Here is a 13,647-nt window from a genome sequence, read left to right as displayed (position 1 = left end):
TGAAATTCTTTGAGAAAAGGACTCATAAGGAAATTTGGAATATATGAAAGTGAGGTTCTGTGGTCAGGAATCATTTACTTCTCTTTTAAACAAAGCCTTAAGTGACTAGAGAGAACATAGTGAGATCTTAAAGCCTTAAAATCCCAGTGGCTGATCATAAAAGTAAGACACAGCTGTGCTCAATCTCTTCCTCTCTAATACCCGTTCGCCCCTGGACTCGGAGGTTTGGAGAGTCACTCTTCTGTTTCTTTATGTTGGTACAGGAATGCCCACTCTCATGGCAACCAGTACAGCACTATCATGCAGCAGCCTTCTTTGCTAACTAACCATGTGACGTTGGCCACTGCTCAACCTCTGAATGTTGGTGTTGCCCATGTTGTCAGACAACAACAATCTAGTTCCCTCCCTTCAAAGAAGAATAAGCAGTCTGCTCCAGTCTCATCCAAGTAAGTCCGTGTTAGCTTATGGTTAAGACTTTGAGAGTTAGATTGTCCAGCATTCAGGGTGTTACAGTGTAGGTGTTTTGGGTATGAAGCAAGTGCTTGCCAAATTGCACTTAAACTGACCCCTTCATCTGTGCAGGTGTGTCCTCAGTATGCTCATGCTTCCTCTCTGCTGTCACTTTATATTGTTTTCATTTTTTGTTACTTTTCTTGTTTGTACATGTGATGGGGTGTGTGATCATGAGTGCAATGCACATTCCTTGGCAGGTGTCTGTAGGTCAGAGGACAAAGTACAGGAGTCAGTTCTCTCCTACCATATCAGTTCCTGCATTGAACTCAGGTCATCAGGCTTGGTGCAAGCAACTTAACCTGGAGACAAAGATTCATAAAAATGTAAATTCTTTTATATTTTGCTGTTCTTATCTTTGGAAACACTAGCCAGAATCATTAATTTTTCATTAATTAATTAATTGTTAGTTGTAATGATTAGGTTAAAAAAAAAAAAAAGAACCAGAAAGCAATTAGAAAGTCAAAGGAAAAGATGCAAAGTTGGGTGGGTGGGAGCAAGGACCAAATAGTCTGAACTTGCGAACTTTCTCTACAGATCCTCTCTGGAAGTTCTGCCTCCCCAAGTTTATTCTCTGGTTGGCAGCAGTCCTCTGCGTACCACATCTTCTTACAATTCTCTCGTCCCTGTCCAAGATCAGCACCAGCCAATCATCATTCCAGATACCCCCAGCCCTCCTGTGAGCGTCATCACTATCCGTAGTGATACCGATGAAGAAGAGGACAACAAATATAAGCCCAATAGGTAAAGCTAGCCAGATGGTTGCCAGCCATTGTCTTGTCTTTGACTGTTAATGTTAGTATACCTTTGGTCAGTTTTGACTGAAAAAACAAAAAGAACAAGCAGAAAAATAATTTGTAAGCATGTCAGTCTAACTCAGAAGTGCTCGCAACTGAGCCCTGTCAAGTTTTCTGTAATGTTTTTTTTTTAAATATTTATTTATTATGTATGCAGTGTTCTGTCAACATGTATTCCTGCACACCAGAATTGGGCACCAGATTTCATTACAGATGGTTGTGAGCCACCATGTGGTTGCTGGGAATTGAACTCAGGATCTCTGGAAGAGCAGCCAGTGCTCTTAACCTCTGAGCCACCTCTCCAGCCCCAAGTTTTCTGTAATGTTATTCATCAAATAAATCAGTCTTTCAGACACATTAGAGAGCAATTTGAAATGGCTATCCTGAAAACAGCCATAACAGGAATGTATAAAGAACAGTTCATCATAATCAATAGACAGATAAATTATTTGAAACTCATATATATCTTAATCTGGGAAGGCTTTGTTGGGAAGGGTAAGACCCTTACCTTATATGATCTGAAAGGTGAGGAATTTAAAATCAGCTTATTTCCTTCTAGCAGTTTTGCAAGCGTATTAGTTATTTTTATGTTGTTGTATTGAACACTGTGACAGAAAGCAACTTAGGGGTGAAATGGTACGTTCTGGTTTAGAGTTTCAGAGAGGATAGCTCTGGTCATTCCATCATGGAGGGGAAGACATGGATGCAGGAGCATGAGTCTGGACTGACAGGAAGCTGGCTGATCATCCTTGATCCACAGAGAGGAAGCAGGGCGAAGCAGGGAGTAAGGCCAGGCTATAAAATCCCCTGCTCCAGTGGGTATGCTTTCTCTAGCAAAGCGGTACCTCCTAAAGGTTCCACAACCTTCCCACACATTGCCACCAGCTGGGAACCAAGTGAGCTTATGGGGACACCTCATTTAAGCCACATCATCAAGTGGCTGAGAGGGAACCGGTGAGTTTAGGAACTATGTGCCATACCTTTCTCTTAGTGTGAATGGCTAATGCCTTGATTGGTCTGTGTTATATTCTTCGATGAGCTTTTGGTGTTAGGTGTAACCTTTTACCTACAATTCACATGTGAAATTAAATTAAGAAGTGTTACAGAATTATAACTGAGAGTTAAAGCTTTATTTATTATTTCTGGTGTGGTGCCACATGTCTTTAATCCCAGCACTTAGGAGACAGAGGCAGGCAGATCTCTATGAGTTCAAAGCCAGCCTGGTCTACATTGCAATTTTTAGGCCAGCCAAAGGGCTACTTACTACTCAGTGAGATCCTGCCTTAAAAATCTATGAATAAACAAGTAAGTAAATGGAATAAAAATTTTACATTTCTGCTCAGGTTCCTCTGGAGGCTGGAGGAGGCCATGGGGTTAAGGCTGCCTGACTTCAGTGCTGGAGACTGACCTCTAGACCTCTGGGAGAGCAGCACGCACTCTTAATGAGCCATAGCCCCAGCCTATTGAGTGAAATTTGAATAAACTTAGAAAAGCAAAATTAGAAAGCATTTTGGGCCTTTAGTTTAAAAGTACAATATGAAAGATGATAAACTTGCAAGTCAGGTTTTGAAAGTGACCATTGAACTGCTTTGGGGAAGAGGAAGCAGAATAATGGCAAAGATTCTGCATGAGATAGAGCCAGTATGATTTCTTTGACTAAAGCCAATCCTATTGAAAAATAAGGAAGCAGAAAATGGCAAAGTGAGAGTCACAAAGGAATCTTTTTCAAAAACATAGTGAAGCTGGCCATGGTATTACAGTTCACGCCTGTTATTCCAATATTTGGGAAGCAGAGGCAGGAGGATTTTGAGTTTCTGGCTATCCTCTGCTACATAACAAGACTCTTGTCTCAAAGAAACAAAAACAAAACCTATAGTGAAAAGTCAGATTAAAGATAACGTCAGGAACATTTTAGTCTAAGGAAATGATAAAGGAGAAAAAGCAGTGCTTGAAGAATATTATTAAAAGAATATAAACAAGAATAGCTAAGAGGCAGCATGGATTAGTTATGGATTTTAAAACCTTTGGGTTCTGGGTCTGAATGCTGTCTTTACCATTTATTCTTTGTGTAACCTTTATGAATCCCTGGACTATGTTTTAATTTCCATATCTACAAAATGGGGTTAATAGTGCCAATTGTTCAGGGTCAGAAGATTCGCTGGTTTGTATAGTATGTGAAAATACAGAATAAATGCTTCTTAGCCATTTGCTACTGTGGTTACTGCTGTCATTGTTACGAGAGAACCACAGACCGTGTAGGACACATTGCCAAAACGGGCAGTTATAATTGTCTGCATTTTCTTCTCCTCAGCTCGAGCCTGAAGGCAAGGTCTAATGTCATCAGTTACGTTACTGTCAATGATTCTCCAGATTCTGACTCTTCCCTGAGTAGTCCATATTCCACTGACACCCTGAGTGCTCTCCGGGGCAACAGTGGGTCACTTCTGGAAGGACCTGGCAGAACTGCCACAGATGGCACTGGCACCCGTACCATCATTGTGCCTCCACTGAAAACTCAACTTGGCGACTGCACTGTAGCAACCCAGACCTCAGGTAAAAAGGGTCTTAGCTGTTAGAATTGAATTTTCCTTGGATGTTTATATGTTTAATATTTAGTTAAACTATGCCAGTGGTTAAGACTAAACATAGATATTCTTAAACAGTGCTTAATTCAGAAATCAGTTCTTCATAATAGCAGAGTTTGTTTGCATCAATTTATCTTCCTACATTTATTTGCTTGGATTAATATGAAAATAAGGTTGTATTTGGTACCAGTATAGTATCTTAGGTATATTCATCTCTGGTGAGAAAAGTTGATAAGACATACCCTAAGTAGCAGGAAGAACCGAGTAAGCAGTTTGGCCTGCTACATGTGATTTGAATTTGATGATCTAGAATAGGTTTAATTTATAATAATTTCACAATATTAATGATGACCATGAGCTGGAGATGGCTTAGTGGTTAAGGGTGTTTGCTGTTCTACCAGAATCCTGAATTTGATTCCCAGTCCCACATCAAGGAGCATACAACTACCTATTTAGCTCCAGCTGTAGGGGAAATCACCACCTTCTGGACTCTGGGCACCCTCCAACATAGACACACATACACATGCATAAAAAGAAAATAAGGGCTGGAGAGATGGCTCAGTGGTTAAGAGCACTGCCTGCTCTTCCAAAGGTCTTGAGTTCAATTCCCAGCAACCACATGGTGGCTCACAACCATCTGTAAAGAGGTCTGGCGCCCTCTTCTGGCCTTCAGGCATACAGACAGAATATTGTATACATAATTAATAAATAAATAAATAAATAAATAAAATAAATCTCTTAAAAATGACTTTAACATGGCCTTTAGACTTTCAGTCATAGCAGTGATACTTGGTTAGTTTCATTTTTACCTAATTACTTCCATCTATTTTTGCTGTTGGGTACTGTTTTAGTTGTGTAGTAACAAGTCCTGATTTCATAACAGAAGCTTACTTTTACTCATATGACTTCCTACTGCAAGTGTCCCTGATTGCTAGACTTGCATGGAATTAAGGACTAGAACCTTGGAATTCTTAGCATCCTATCAGAAGTTTGCAGGAGACAAACCTGTCTTAACTCTAGATGCAGAGAGGCCGAGGAAAGGTAGTCTTGTTAGGCAGCAACTTCCTATGGGCAACTTCACTGCAAAGTTGTTTTCGCTTCGGCACAGTGATGGCCTTAATCTATTGCGGTTTCAGCCAGCATTGCAGCTCCACAGCCTGCTTCTCTAGCAGCGGCCTGGCTGCTCAGACCCAACCTTCCGGGAAGTTCGTTCCCGCCGGCACTGGTTCTGTTGCTGCAGCTAAAGGTAGCTTTAACTAAAAATATATCCTTCTATTTATAAATACGACTCAAAATTAAAAGGCTGTGGTGAAAACTTGCGAGCTCAGAGGCTTAGTAGCCTTGTTGGCATCCCCGATAGCCCCGTGCTTCCACTCCACCAAACCAGAAAAACCTGTGCCACTCCAAGCTCCACCCTGCTACTTCCTTTGTGTCTCTCTCCTGGATGCCTTCAGGATTGCTTTCTGTCAGCTAGTTGCTAGCTCTGCCTCCTGACCCAAGGTTAATTTTATTTAATCAACACAATGCAAACTTGAGGTTCAAAGTGTGATCAAATATCCCACAACAGAATGGGAGGGATGGCTTTTGGTGTTACAATAGCCATCTGTGTCCTACATATAAATAGTATTTATGGGTTATGCTACTTTCTGCTTATAGGCCTTAAAAGGTTCTGATTTAAGAACTTGTGTTACGTCAGTATGCTTCTCCTCCATAGGGGTAGTCAGCTGCCTTGGAGATAAGGTAGAACATACTGATACCAGGTTTCTGAATATAATTATTGGGAATATAAATATTATACATGAATAATATTAATCCCTAATAATATAATCCACAGTCCAGTTTTCCTACCAGGAACACAGGAAAAAGCCATATTTTATATTCTATCATTCTTTAATCTCTTAGAATGTGAAGACAGTACATACCCAAAAGGATAGAATTTTGCTTTCATCTTAGACACTTTGAACCTTCAAATATTCTAAGAATTACAAATATCTTTCTGAGTTCCCCATTGTCATTTTTATTTAACCCCATTCCTACATAAAAGTATAGGTTTATTGAGGATACCGTGTGCATCCTCTATGTAATAGGAGACTAGATAATTTTACTTAAGTGACCATTTAAGGGTCTTTGTGGAAAGACAGAGAAGGGATGGAAAATACAGTTTCTGTTATTGTGGCACAAATGTAATTGAGGAAATAAGAATATTTAACTCTTACAAACTTCAAATGTGGACCTACATGATACCCTAAGGTTAGGGCAATGATGCTAACCCTTGATCTCTTTTTAGGTCTCCTTAGCAGTAAGACCAAGCCAGTGGCCTCAGTGAGTGGGCAATCATCTGGATGCTGTATCACCCCCACAGGGTACCGAGCTCAGCGAGGGGGGACCAGCGCAGTGCAGCCACTCAACCTTAGCCAGGTAAGCGCTAGGGGCTGCTACCTTCTGTTTGAGTTCTCTCCTGTTGTTACTCTCTGGAGAACCTTGCTTCTGGCTGGACTGCTGAATAAAGCCAAATGAAGCTCCTTTTGTGTTGACCACCTGGTGTTCTGTGCCTGCGTCGTACCTGCATGTGCTATGTCTCATTTGATCTGTGAGTGCGTTGGCGATGCACTGCACCACCATACATGCTTTGGACCAAATTCTCTTCCGTTGTCTCCAGGCCCTATATACCTGGAGCCTTATACTGTTTACCTGAGTCAAGACAGAAAGCACTTAAATCAGCTGGGTCTAACCCTGCCTGTTCCTAGAGTTTGGAACATCTCCTGCCCTGCCATGTGATCTTCTGACGGGATAGTAAGGGGTACTTTATTCCACTTCTGTTCCCCTTTTTCTCAACTAAAACTTTGGTGTTCATATGGTATCAGAATGAGGTTTAGCTATGTGTGGGAGAGAGTGAACACATGGAGGTGCAAGTGGAAATGGAGTTAGTGTGTGCACTCAAGGTTCCACACTTTAAGAGGCCTGTGGAGACCTTAGAGGAGAGCAAAAGAAAACAGCAAGGAAGGTTAAAGAAAAACCACGGATTCCAGGATAGGGTGTGTTAAGTTACTAACATGCAGGCATGGACACCCCTGTGAATTCGATTCTCCACTTCCTCTCATACTGTCATACTTGTGAGCAAACCATTGCTTTCTTGAACAGTTAGGATCTGTTCTTCCAAAAGGCAGAGGCATAGTTGGCTATCTTCTTACAGCATCGACTGCCAGTTTGTTCCAAGGCAGTCCTGAAACAGTACACATCAGAACCTCAAGGCCTTTGGTGCCGTGAACCAGACTGACCTCAAGATTCCTCATTCCCTTCTTCCTCCTTCCAGAACCAGCAGTCATCGTCAGCTCCAACCTCACAGGAAAGAAGCAGCAACCCTGCTCCCCGCAGACAGCAGGCATTTGTGGCCCCACTCTCCCAAGCCCCCTACGCCTTCCAGCATGGCAGCCCACTGCACTCGACGGGGCACCCACACTTGGCCCCAGCCCCTGCTCACCTGCCAAGCCAGCCTCACCTGTACACGTATGCTGCTCCTACTTCTGCCGCTGCACTTGGCTCCACAAGTTCCATTGCTCATCTTTTCTCCCCGCAGGGCTCCTCAAGGCATGCTGCAGCTTATACCACCCACCCTAGCACTCTGGTGCACCAGGTTCCGGTCAGTGTTGGGCCTAGCCTCCTCACTTCTGCCAGCGTGGCCCCTGCTCAGTACCAACACCAGTTTGCCACTCAGTCCTACATTGGGTCTTCCCGAGCCTCAACAATTTACACTGGATACCCACTGAGTCCTACCAAGATCAGTCAGTATTCTTATTTGTAGTTGATGAGCACCAGGGAGGCTTCACGGCTGCCAGCTCCTGGCCCTGAGTTCTTAATGGGCTCTGGTGAACACCTCCATTGTCTTCTCATGGACGTTCCTAGCCTGCAGCAGGGGTCCACTGAAAGCAGGCTTTGCTCTGGGGAACCGCGCTCAGTGTTGACTGCATTGTTGTAGTCTCCCAAGTCTGCCCGGTTTTTTAATTCTTTATTCTTGTGACAGCATTTTTGGACCTTGGAAGAGCTGAGAAGCCCATCTTCTGCAGTCACCAAGGAAGAAAGATCATTCTGATGTTATCCTCTGACATACATTTTGTCTCTTTAACTTTATTTCTATAAATGCTTTTAAAAACAAGTGAAGTGTTTCTTTACTTAACTTTGTTTTTATTAAGATTGCTGATCAGAGGAAAAATGCTAATAGAAAGATTTGAAATGTAACAGATGAGAAAAAGTCATTACTTTTTGTTTGTTTAAAAACCAAGACTTCTTGCCTTTTATTTTACAAGCAGCTTTTTCAAGGCTGTACTTTTCCTGTCAGACATTTTTACTCAAAAGTTGGTCTTTGCTAATGGCACATTGAAGCTTAAAGTGATTAGGTTTTTTTTTTTCCATGTTATATTTCATTATTGGGCAATTATTACTACTGTTGGCAAAAGTGGCTAAGTATTGAAATGTTTGCAGTTGCTTCTGTGTTCGTTGCAGAATGATGTTAAAAAGGCAGCCCAGCACTTGCTGGACCTCGGTGTGAGAGGACCTGTGTCCACCGAGGATTCTTTTTCAACGAAGCACCATGAATTCTTTCTTGGATTATTTTTTTTAAGTCCTCCTCTCTATGGTTCAACTTAAATTCTTCAATTCTACTAGAAAAGCCAGTGAAATGATGTGTATGGTGGGATTTTTGTTTTGTTTTGCATATAAAGTGAAGAATCTCTCTCTAGGAAGAGATACTGGCACTGGTGAGCTTTGCCCAAGATTTCTATGAATTTTCAATAACGCACCTCTGTGTTTTTCTCATCTCTCCCTTCTGTTTCATGTGACTTATCTGAGGGGAAAGCTAAAGAACTAAACCAGATAAGTTGTGTATAGCTTTTATACTTTCAAGTAGCTTCCTTTGTATGCCAACAGCAAATTGAATGCTCTCTTATTAAGACTTATAAGTGCATGTAGGAACTGCAAAAAATATTTTAAAAGTTTATTACTGAATTTAAAAATATTTTAGAAGTTTTGTAATGGTGGTGTTTTAATATTTTGCATAATTAAATATGTACATATTGATTAGAAAAATATAACAATTTTTCCTCTAACCCAAAATGTTATTTGTAATCGACTGTGTAGTGATTACACTTGAATTGTGTATTTAGTGTGTATCTGATCCTCCAGTGTTACCCCGGAGATGGATTATGTCTCCATTGTATTTAAACCAAAATGAACTGATACTTGTTGGAATGTATGTGAACTAATTGCAATTATATTAGAGCATATTACTGTAGTGCTGGGTGAGCAGGGGCATTGCCTGCAAGGAGAGGAGACCCTTGGGATTGTTTTGCACAGGTGTGTCTGGTGAGGAGTTGTTCAGTGTGTGTCTTTTCCTTCCCCCCTCCTCTCTTCCCTTATTGTAGTGCCTTATATGATAATGTAGTGGTTAATAGAGTTTACAGTGAGCTTGCCTTAGGATGGACCAGCAAGCCCCAGAGGACCCCAAGCCGTTCACTGGGATTAACAGAACAGGTTTAGTAGCTGTGTTGTGTAAATGCATTGTTCTCAGTCTCCCTGCCAACAGAGAAAAATCAAAACAGCAGCCTTCCTTCTTTACTGCCACTGCTGTCCCGTTTCATTTTGGATCCTTAGCTCAGTTCTCATGGAAGCATTCCCCTATGTGGCTCTCTCTCTCTGTGCCTTGCTACCTGGCTTCTGTAAGAGTTCAGGGAGCAGGTGAGACAGTGAAGCCAGTACTAAATATGCATATTTGAAAGTATGTGCAATCACTTAGGATGGGATTTCTTTTTCTCTTTTCCCATGCAGTAGTCCTTCCTGTGCATAGGTGACATTACTAGTAAACTATTTGCTTGTTTTTTTTTTTTTAAAAAAAAGCATGTAACAGACGTGTTTATACCAAAGAGCCTGTTGTATTGCTTAACATGTCCCCGTATTATGAGGCGGCTTTTGTAGAAACTACTGGTGACAAGAAGCTCACCAAAAGGCTTCTGAATCAGTGAAGAATATTCAACAGAAACCAAAGCCTATTGAATCAACAAGGTTTTTGAGGTTTCTTTGTAACAACATGTACATTCTTGGGGCCCGTCAAGCTGTGAAATTGTCCTAGTATTCAACTCCTCCATGGATTAGGGTCAAGCTGAAGGTACTGGGGATGAGGACATCCTTGCCATGAAGGATTGGCGGGGAGAAGGTTAACCCTGAGCTACAGATGTGTTCCACCTGAATCGAAGATTACACTTGAGTGAGAACCCTAGGATGCGTTCTGTATAGAGATGGTGTCCGGAAGGTGCAGGATGGAGATGGGAGATCATGGAGCCTGGTCAGCAAGCTCTGAGCCAGGTGAAACACCGAGGAGCTGTCAGCGAATTTGGAGTTTCTTCATCATGGGGAGTAGGGGTTTCCAGGACAGGGCAGGTAGTCAGGACAGCCTGCCAGGAACATGGTGTATTTTCTGTCTGCTCTTTAGTTATATTAAGCTGTACATTCAGCAGTCTGTTGTTGAGACAACCACGCGTTCGTGTAGTTTGTCACTAGTGTCAAACAGTGTAAGTCAGTGTGTGTGATTTTTGTGCCTCCTTTTCCCCAAGCATTCTGGTTTTCTTGTTTAAATACAGTTCTAGTTTCTAATCGGAACATTGTTGTACTTTATCTTTCCTCTCTACAAGGGACAAAATTTATTGGTTTTGTAGGAATGAGATGCAGGGGAAAAAACCAAACCAACCCCAGCATGCCCCCTCACCCAATAAGCAGTTACTGAAGATGGGTGTCTTCAGTCCACGGGCAAAGAGAATGCCTGAGTGCTCACATCATCGCCTTTAACATCTGCCTAGCAGTGTGACTGTCAGGCTCTGAGGTTGTCAGTCTGCAAAGGTGACCCACCGCTCTGCTGAGTGTGTGTCCTGGACGTGGTTTTACATCCACTCTGGCCTGGGGTGTAAACATTGACTGCCTGCCCTGCTGTCATGGAAGGAAGCCCCATGAATATAGTGAGCCACTGGCCTGGGTCAGCATCGCCTGGCCTTGGACTAGCTTAAGGCTTAAACCCTCTTTCAGAATTTGCATTTCTAGCGTCTCCCCTTCCCGAGGAGAGGAAATGGGGAGGGTTCATAGAGCCACCCAGGCACGCCAGGACGCAGAATCACCTCAGAGTTCCCAGTCACTGTCAGGTTCTGCTGAAATGCCAACCCCAGGAATAAGCACCCCATTTCAAACAGTTCTGGCCATTGAGAGCCTGCCTTTGTGGTTGCTCATCCACCATCCTCCACTAGAGGGGCTTAGCTTGACTACCCTTCGCCAGGCAAGCACAGAAATGTGTGCTTTATTCTGCATTATTTATTATGCAGAGATCTACTAGTTGAGATGGTTTGTTTTAGGATAGGAACTGAAGTTGCCTCTCAGTGACAGGAATGGCCAAGCCTGCTTTGTGTTTTGCCTTTTTTTAACTGATGGATGGTGCAGCATGTCCCCATGTCTCCATGGTGTTTGTTCTAAACTTTATCTAACGTGTGGTTCCAATTGAGCTTGAAAAATAATCTCACTATATGTAGCAGTACATTATATGTACATTATATGTCATGTTAGTATTTCTGCTTTGAATCCTTGATATTGCAATGGAATTCCTACTTTATTAAATGTATTTGATATGCTAGTTACTGTGTGTGTTTTAAACTTGTTCCCCCCCCCCCCTTTTCTGGTTGTGTGCTTCCTTTTACAACAAGCTTCTAGAAACAGGTAGTTCTGAGAATTACTGAGCTTTGTTTGTAATGCAGGTGTACTTAGGGAGTATGTAAAATAATCATTTTAACAAAAAGAAATAGCTATTTAAAATTTAATACTAACTATGGGAAAAGGGTCCATTGTGTAAAACATAGTTTATCTTTGGATTCAATGTCTGTCTTTGGTTTTACAAAGTAGCTTGTATTTTCAGTATTTTCTACATAATATGGTAAAAAGTAGAGCAATTGCAATGCATCAATAAAATGGGTAAATTTTCTGACTGTGGCTGTTTTTACTTCCTAGTTAGGGCGTGAAGGGGTTTGATCAATGGCATGTCTGGAATGACTAAACATTCTGTTTGAACAAGAGTAGAACACTCTTACATTAGGAGATCTTTGTACAGGACTCTGTAATGGAAATGAATACAGTTTTGTGAGAAATACTTCCGAAGAGTAAAGTGTCTCCAGGGCCCTGGACTCCTGACTCTGGCCCTTGAAAAGGCGGATGGCTTTTGAGCTACCTAACTTCTCTCCCAGTGTGTGTCACCAAACATTTAAAGCAGGAGAGTGGAAACAAGAGCTACAGAAAGATGTTTTTGTTTCCCTCCTGTGGCCGGGTTGGAGCTTGGCCTCTCCGTAAGAACAACCTGGGCCTTGAGAGGTGACTCAGCGGTAAAGCACTTGCTCTTGGGGAGGGGTGGGTTCCATTCCCATCACCTACATCAGATGTCTCACGATTGGTGTTAACTCTAGCTGCAGGGGTTTCTGGCCTCTGTAGGCACATGCATGCACACCCATATAGAAATATAAAAATATAAAATTTAAAAACAAGGCGAACCTCTGATCAGAAACAAAACAAAATTTCTCTTGATTCCAAAGTTTTCTCATGCAAAGAAACAGGAATCTGTCTAGATTAATCACTACAGGTCCCTGAGTAAATTATGTATGTTCCTGCCTAACGTTACGCTGACCCGTTAATTTACTTTGGGCAGATTTGCAGTTTTAGCTGGGTAGACATGAGAAACCCTGGGGCTGGTGAGCCGGCTTAGCAGTTGAGGGTGGACTGCTCTTGTAGGGTTCAGTTCTCAGCGCCCCTGTCAGGCCCCTCACAACCTCCTGAAACTCAGCTCTACAAGGTCTGATGCCCTCCCCTGGTCCCCACAGGTGCCTGCCTCACATGCACATACCTGTATACAGCTACCCAAAAGTATACATAACATTAAAAATAATAATAATAAAATGAGAATACTTAGAAATACCCTACTGAACCCTAACCAAGAGAGGTGACTAAAAAGCCTGTTCTCTCCCAGTGACAGGAAAGTCGGAATGTATTTGTTTTGACTTAGCTACATTGTATTTTTTCAGGTTAAGCCCCCTATATCCACGAATGTAAATTACCTTGTCCCTGCTGTGCCCTCCCGTTTTGGCAAGGGAATTCCTGGAAAATCATGTTGAATAGCTCTCAGGTCCTAATTTAAGTCCACTAGCTAAACAAACAACAACAAGAGAACCTCAGGTTTTATTGTTGATTTTTATCTTCCGCATTTCTTTCCTTGGGCTAAGTCAGAGATGCAGTAGTCTATAGAGAGTCCTGTATTTTAAAGAAAAGCCTACAAATTCAACCCACTTGGCTTGCTTGGATAGTTTTTCCACATGGGTGAAGTCCTACTCCGGTTTTTCTATTTATCCTGAGCGATGGCCTTAGGTGCTCAACACAAGGTGGCGCCAATGAGCTGTAGAAATTTGACTTCACGTTGCCCAGGGCCAATCCCCACCCCTCAAACCTCTTCTGTGTTTCTGGCTTCACTGAACAAGGCAGGAAATCCATTCTGTTATTGCTGGGGAAGGGAAGGTGTTGGGCTCTTATTAAGTGAGCACTGGGAGCCCTCTCCTAAAATGAGTGGAGTTTGCCGAGTTTTCCCGGGGTCTCAGCCTCCCGCCTTCCTCCCCTACCCTGTGACTGTCCAGAAGGCCTCTGCCTTCAGACTGCCATCTCTCCCTTCCCCAGGAGCTTACAAACCTAAG

General features: G+C 42.4%; 1 protein-coding gene across 3 annotated transcripts in view; it reads left to right on the top strand.

Moving 5' to 3' along the window:
- Hipk1 (homeodomain interacting protein kinase 1) overlaps positions 1-11,900 on the top strand; it is a 51,032-nt gene extending 39,132 nt beyond the window's left edge. For 2 of the 3 annotated variants that reach the window (XM_041638184.1, XM_041638183.1), the window contains exons 12-16: positions 264-446; positions 1,048-1,254; positions 3,619-3,860; positions 6,180-6,310; positions 7,206-11,900. In XM_041638184.1, the coding sequence (XP_041494118.1) occupies positions 264-446; positions 1,048-1,254; positions 3,619-3,860; positions 6,180-6,310; positions 7,206-7,694 (1,252 nt within the window). In that variant the 3' untranslated portion in view covers positions 7,695-11,900. The remainder of the gene's footprint in view (positions 1-263; positions 447-1,047; positions 1,255-3,618; positions 3,861-6,179; positions 6,311-7,205) is intronic. The other variant, XM_041638185.1, reaches the window with a different exon arrangement.
- The last annotated feature ends 1,747 nt before the right edge of the window (positions 11,901-13,647 follow it).

The sequence above is a fragment of the Microtus oregoni genome, unplaced genomic scaffold (assembly GCF_018167655.1).
Source record: "Microtus oregoni isolate MIOR12 unplaced genomic scaffold, Mior012 000054F_ref0000373, whole genome shotgun sequence".
Classification (NCBI taxonomy): Eukaryota; Metazoa; Chordata; class Mammalia; order Rodentia; family Cricetidae; genus Microtus; species Microtus oregoni.
Note: the sequence above shows the minus strand (reverse complement) of the source record. Positions and strands in the feature narration are given on the sequence as shown.